A 7,412-nucleotide genomic window follows, 5' to 3' on the forward strand; every position below is an offset into this window, starting at 1 on the left:
ATCGCTACCTTCATTTTGAGAGTTTTATTTTCCCCATAAAATAAACAGCAGGAAACAACCTAGCTCAGAGATCCTAAACGTAACATTCAGAGAAACATTTGGGGTGCTTTGTCTATGTTTGTTATGACGTAGCTTTAGAAAGTAAATGTCCTCACACACCTTTTTTTCTTTTCATGGATTTAACATATGCTTTCTAGAGATCACCTTAAATTTTGCCAATTAAGTGCAATCAAATAGTATAACACCCCTTTTATTAAAAACATAAATCCAAATGTAAAAAAGTGAATGGAAGAATCCAGCAGATATTTATTAAGCAAGATGAAAGTGAAATTACAAACACAGGTCAGCTTTAAACTCAGCACTCTGTTGGAGTGGAGGTGCACGGTCCTTCATCATAGGCAGCCTATGCGAGATGCGTCTTAGGAAGGGAGCTTTCGCTGCTCAGAAATCAAAGCTCCATCGAAGGTGTCCTACTGGAGGCATCGGACAACAAGCTAAATGACGTTAGGGCTACACAACACAAAGGGGAAAGTTGACAACAATTCAGGGGCTTTGAGTAGTCAAGACAATTAGCTTAGTACTTCAGGTCAATAAATGCTACAATTTATGGGCAATTAGCTGTAAAACGGCCTACAGCTGACACATTATTCCTGTCTTGTTTCACAATTTCATGGAGATTAAAGATAATCTAAACAGATTAAGGCCTTAATCTTTAATCCAGGTGAGTAATTTTGTTTGTAGTAAAAAGCATAAGAAATATTTCTCAGCATATTATGTGAAAGAAAAAGTGAAAACCTTGTTTGGTCTTCCAATGGCAAGGATAGTTGAACAGCTTCAAGAAGCTGAGAGAAGTTTGTTCCCAATTGACAAGTATTTTGACATATAGATAAACAAAAGCAAAACCAGCTAAATCTTAAAAGATCATCTGAATAAGATACTGACAATTATAATTTTACATCCACATGAATTTCAAGCAATTGTTAATGGGGACCAGCAGGGCTGCATTAAGAAAACCACTTTTCACTTCTCTCTCCCCACACATTTTAATGTGTCTTGTTTTGTTTATTTTGGTTATGCAAGTCCTTTCTCTTCATGAAACAAGTGTAAGGCTCTAAGGCTAAAATAATAGTTATTTTGTGGGCCCCAAATAGCTATTTTGAATTTCTTTCTTTAGCATATCTCAAATCTGGGGAACATGGGACTTGAAGATTCCTAACCATGAAGCATTTGTAAAATACATTTCATTCACTTTTCACAGAACCATTTTCTTAAAATAAGAGGCAATATCCAGATTCACATGCATGTTCATAATAAAGCTTTGTTTTAAAACAAATCCACACCAGCATTATTTTCAGCTTAATATTTTGGCCCCAACCCAAGAATCCAGGTATAACATTTAATTCTCATCTGTAATGCATATATTGTAAGGACAAAATATATATGCAAATAACACTGGAAAATATTGTTTCCTATACAAGTGATCAAGAAAAAACAAAGAAAAAGAAAACCCATAGCACTAAGTTTGCTGTAGTGAAAATATGGTTAATAGTGCCGTGTAGAATTAGATTTGTTGAAAAGTAGTTCTATTACAAGGAGCAAAAGCAAAGAAGCAAGTTTGTGGGCAACCCAGAAGAGGGGATCATATTCTCATTTCCTTAATTGTAATTTAAATAATCATTCTCCATAATTTCTGTTTCTAGAGCTTTCTTCTTTGTATGCTATCATGTAAGGTAGTACTATTTCACCTTAAAAAATGGAGAGACAAATTTCAGCCTAAGAGTGATGTATTCTGAGTTGGTGATTACTTAAAACAGTGAGAGAGTAAAACACATCAAACTTAATGCGTTTACTTTTTGAACATTAAAATAAATGTCAGGTAAATACAAAAAAATATATAATCACTAGCTCTCAGCTTTTTATCAATCCCTTTGTTTCTCTTCTTCTAGAAGATTCTATGAGCATTATGTTGCTCTGATCAAAAGTAACCTCACTACTCAAATACCATCACAGCTTCAATGTGCATTATAGTGATTTCAGTAGATTCACACTCAAATCTTTTCAGTGTCATACATTTATTAAGCCATAAAGTTATTAAACCCTCAGCTCTTGTGGAGAGATCTGGGCAGACTTTATACAACAAGCTTAATTTATCGCTTAAAGATTATCTCATAATTGTGGTAACAGATTTTTAAAGTAACCCTTTGGAAAAAATTTTACATGATACCCAAAGGCACTAGTTCACATAAGGGGTGTGGCTGAAAAAGCAAAGCAAAGCCATTGTGTAGGTAAAGAGCACACCAAAAAAGGATATTAAAAGGAAACCTGTTAAGCTTTAAAGTTATTCTAAAAATGGCACTTTTCACGTTGGTATAAAATGAAAGTGCTTTAAGATGAAATTTTATGTTTTTTTTTAAAGCTTAGTTTTAACCCCTGAAAATAGGGGTTATAACAAGAACACTGATAGACTCTAACTTATAGCGGCAATAAGTAGCTGATGTCACTAAAATGCTCTGTGTGTGTCTTTATTTTTTAGTATTTTTCATGTTGATAGACTTGCTTTATCTATCTGTGTATCATTAGTGAGATTTGCTTTTCAATTCTTTACTAGAAAGTTACAGCTCATTTAAAATAGCCGGTAAATACAGAAAGCATAAATATACAGTAAGTTTAAACACTGATTGTACTAAATGCAACAATACAAAGAAGCAAACGGAACACAAATGGTAACACAATAAAACTGTATTACATTTGTGCTTCAAATATTACAATACATTATATACAATAGTCCAAAATAAACATCTCATGCCAAGTGACACAAAAACGAATAGCAAGCAAAAAAATCCAGCAATATGTACATTACTTTTTTCTTTAATAATAAACATTCAACTCTGAACTGGGGCAATTTCACTACATACAGATGCAGTGCGCCTTTTATTCCATATAACCATCCTGCCTTCCTATATCTACGCTATTCAGTAGGTTCCTGTGTCGATTCTTATATACATGTGGAGCAAAAAAGATAAAAGAATGTAGTGCTTTGTATTCTTAATGGGGTGATGTTGATAGATCAGCGAACCTGGGGTGCATAACCTTCTTTCATTAAACCTTCCTCGTAGTCCGTCTGGCAAAGGATCATGTTATTCTTTAGGAAAAATTTGTCTCCAACACAAAATCTGAAAATATTTTAAACAATAAAATGTGGTTAAGACCATTTCATTTGGATCTATAAATGTGAAGATTTATTTTCCTAATAATAGTTTCGCATGGTAATTCTCTGAATCTGAAAAACTGGCTTAGACAGTTGTCTTCATGATCAGAATGAAACCATTTACAATTTACTTCATTTAATGAAATGTTGCACACATTTGAAATCTTGCCTTTGCAGGCAAAAATTGTAAGGATATTGAGATATATACTTTGAGCACGAAAGATGACTTGCTTTTTTTTTTTCCCACATTGGAAATAAAAAAAAATGAAAGGAACTGATCTGTATTTACACCCATTAAAATAAAAGAAAGAATGGTAATAATATTTCACTGCAGTAATTATGGATGATTTCATCTCTGGCCATTTAGGCACTTAATAAAAAAGGAAAAGGCATTAAAATGAATCAAACAATTAGAAAATAGCCCATTTTAAAGCTTCCCATTTAAAGCTTTCTTTTACTCTGTTATTAAAATGTGATTAAATTTTAGTAATCTAGAAGTAATCATTCTGAAGTGAGAGTTGCTCTAGCATTAGACTCTGATGCTGAGCCATATTCCTTTGTTTGTGGCAAGTTCACTAACATGAAATAGTTGATGTCATTTCTTAGAGCACTTCCAATTTAACCAAAGGGAGTAACTTAAATGAACTACTTAATATTGATGTGATAAATTAAATGAGTTTCTAATAGCTAATTATGCATTTTATTTTATAAAGCATTATTTAATGTGCAAGCCTGTAATGTTTTTAATAAATGTTCTTTTTGTATGATTTCCCCATGGTGACACTTTGGACACAATTAAGGTCAGAAATAAATGCTTTTTCTGTTTCCGGTACATTTAACAATAAAGTAACTCTGCGGAGATCTGTATATATATTTAATTGTAACAATTTAACCTTCAAACAGTGGTGTCTGGTAGAGTTGACCCAGTAAAACTACTTGTAATTATACAAGTTGACCTCTCTGACCTTTGATAGTAGTCTCTCTTTATCAGATAGTCAATTTCAAATGATGTTCCAGCAGAAACCTTAGTGGATAGATTAAATTGTGTAGTGAAAACCACCCTTTAATGTTTTGTGAAGTTGAAGGTTTAAATGAGGAGCAGTTGGACTGATTTACATTTGCAAAGATTGGAATGCTAGACAAACAGTGAACCTATTTTTTTTTCCAACTGGGTAGCTTTGGAAATTTATCCTTATACTAGCTAAGTAGATAGAGGGGAAAATAGTGTAATAAAAAAAAAGTAGATTGAAAAGAATTAGCTTTCCTCTGAAAGGAAAATTGCTCTGTTTATTTGTGGAATTTACTTTTTTTCCCCAGGATTACTACTGCCTGCTGATGGTGTTGATTGAAAGCACAGACTATGCACTGATCTTGAAATCCTAGGGTTGTTTGTGGTCAAAGCTACTGGATACAATAAATAATTCAAGTTTGGGGCTTTAAGTATATTTTCTTTGTATTAGTTGTAACCTGTATCCTTTAAATGTTGCCCTTCAATAATGATGTTTGTACAAACCAGTTTGACAATATCCTGATGACTAGGATATGTTGAATAAAAGAAAATATTTCTCTTGTTGAATAGACCTAAGTAGTCAAATTGACAGCTTATTTTTTATGTGAAATTATATAAAATAGCATGTAGAATATGTTTACTGTTCAAAGTCATAAATTTATATTACTGTTGAAATTAATTTCGACTAATATGCAAATAATAAAATGTCACCAAAAACAAGTAGATTCAATAAAACACTCTTGTGTTGCAGCTGATATTACTGAATCATTTTTACTAAACACAATTTAATCCGGAAATACTCTCTTTTAACTCCATATTGTTTAAAATTTTGCTTTACTTTTTTAGTAAGCCCTAAAATTCTACTAGCCATCAAATAAAAATGTTTTCTTTGTCATGTTACCATGTCATGTCATGCCATTCGTGCCTTTAGAGGCCTTCATGTTTAGAAAATTTATATTTGTAGAATAATAAATTCAAAGTAATTATAGTGAGAAAACACAAAACCAAGAGCCTGGGGATCTGTCTTGAGTCCTGCCTCTCTCACCTACCCATTGCAAGACCTGGGTACAGTTCAGACCATCCCTGTCTCAGTTCCCCATGTGTAAGAGAAAAAGAGCCCTACAACTAGATTATAGAGAAGTTCAAATGAAAAGTGTCTGAAAGGCAGAGAGGTATACTGCAACCCGTAGGGTCCAAACTCTACCTTCCCACTTTCGATAATTGAAACTAAAACTTTGGTTTTTAATACCTGTGACATCAGTCGCCTTTGTAGGCTTGTGGCAAGGAGTAGAAATGAAATATCTAAAATCTTACCTCAATGTTTGGAATATAGGTAAAACAGCCACCTTTTCATACTTACCATGTGCTAAATACTAAGCATGTATGTTCATGATCACATTTATTCCCTACATCCAACCTAGAAAGTAAGCATTATCACGGCTTTTTACAGAGGAAAAACCTAAGATTCCATTCCAGAATTTAAAAACCCTGCCCAAGATTCTATAGTTAGAACATATGTAATAAGGGAAGGAAAATAACCTAAGTCTTTTTGGATTCAAGACTCAAGCTTTTACCTGAGGGCAGTAAAGCATGCAGGCTACAAGAATAATGTGAAGATTAAACGGCAATACAGGGTATAACTGGGTTTTTTTTCTAGGACTATTATTCTTTTGCATAACTTTTCTTTTTTTTTTTTTTAGACGGAGTCCTGCTCTGCCGCCCAGACTGGAGTGCAGTGACGCAATCTCCGCTCACTGTAAGCTCCGCCTCCCGAGTTCACGCCATTCTCCTGCCTCAGCCTCTCTTTTGCGTAACCTTAAAAAAGTCTGCCTACTATTCAATTAGGTGGCATATATACAGCAACAGACGGAGAGAGAGAGAGAGAGAGAGAGAGAGAGAGAGAGAGAGAGAGACAGAGAACTTTTCTAAAATATCCCTGCCTGACACATTTTATTACTAATATGTTATCAACTGGATAAAGTGCATTTTATATGCATTTCAATTTATACTTAAAGGTCAAGATGAAACAGAACATAGATGGGGGATGTCACATTTGCACATGTGACTCAAACAAAACAGCCTTGAAAGCTGTGGTTAAGAGCAGATTATGATTGGTATGCAATTAAGGTTGATATCCTCTTTAAAAAATGCTTCATATATACATATAAAGAAATTTGAGAGAGAGCAATACAGAGAGTACGTATTTAATACATTAAGCTGTAACTGTGATTTTGTAAGAAATGCTCATTTCCAGTGTTATTTAACCAACTTCTTATGAGATTCAGCATTTGCAGGAAAAAAAAAAAAAAAAAAGCATTACGAAAGGAGTGATAGCCAGAGGATACCGCAAGTATATTAACAGGCTACAATTACTAAAAATAAACATAATCTTTCTTGTAATCTGACCCTAATTACTTGTAGTATGCTTAGTTCAATTAGTTTTACCCTCATTTAAAAAAAATTATGGTAAGGAATAAGAAGATGCCCCATTGGATTATTAAACCATTTGATTCTGATGTTTTGGAATTAATATTAGATGTAATTTCTAGATATTTTGAGTGATTCTTCATATAGTCTTAGAGACTTGAGAAGTATATGAAACAAGCACAACTAGTAAATCATCCTTATAAAACATAGTGCTTAATTTTAAGCAGGTTATCAAAAGCCTATGCTAAGAAGCCTCCACTGGTAACATCCCTTTTAAGAAATAAAATGTTAGCCTAGCCATCTTCTTTCCCTAAAGTTAGTGACTGACAATTATGATTAATTTCTATGTTACAACACTTGGGTAACAAGGGAGATCCAATCCATATTTCTAGTGTCTATGCTTTCCTATTCCACATCTTCAGTTAACTGTAAGTTAGAGATTTCTATACTATCCTGTTTTCAGTAAGAGTTCTGGGTTGCGTACTCATTCCACCACTATACACCTGTGAACAAGTTTACTGTCTTTCCCACTGACAGTCTGGTTGTCATTCTACATCTCACCGCTAACAGCCCTTACTGTATCAAATTACGCTACCCACACCCCAAATCTTGCTATACATTATTCAAATTTACCTTACTTTAACTCCACTGTATCTATTCACATTTATATGCTCTTAGTCAGACAATAAAATACCTCTGTTGAAATGAACCTGACTCCAGAGAGGGAGACCAGATTCCTTGGGTTTAAATCTTTTATTTATTTATTTA

At 33.5% G+C, this 7,412-nt stretch overlaps 1 protein-coding gene across 6 annotated transcripts in view; it reads right to left on the bottom strand.

Moving 5' to 3' along the window:
* Positions 1-234: 234 nt before the first annotated feature.
* Positions 235-7,412, bottom strand: part of LMO3 (LIM domain only 3) — a 65,370-nt gene continuing 58,192 nt past the window's right edge. For all 6 annotated transcript variants that reach the window (XM_017873859.1, XM_017873831.1, XM_017873833.1 and 3 more), the window contains one exon: positions 235-3,173. In XM_017873859.1, the coding sequence (XP_017729348.1) occupies positions 3,068-3,173 (106 nt within the window). In that variant the 3' untranslated portion in view covers positions 235-3,067. The remainder of the gene's footprint in view (positions 3,174-7,412) is intronic.

Source organism: Rhinopithecus bieti, unplaced genomic scaffold, assembly GCF_001698545.2.
Source record: "Rhinopithecus bieti isolate Rb0 unplaced genomic scaffold, ASM169854v2 scaffold_110, whole genome shotgun sequence".
Taxonomy (NCBI): domain Eukaryota; kingdom Metazoa; phylum Chordata; class Mammalia; order Primates; family Cercopithecidae; genus Rhinopithecus; species Rhinopithecus bieti.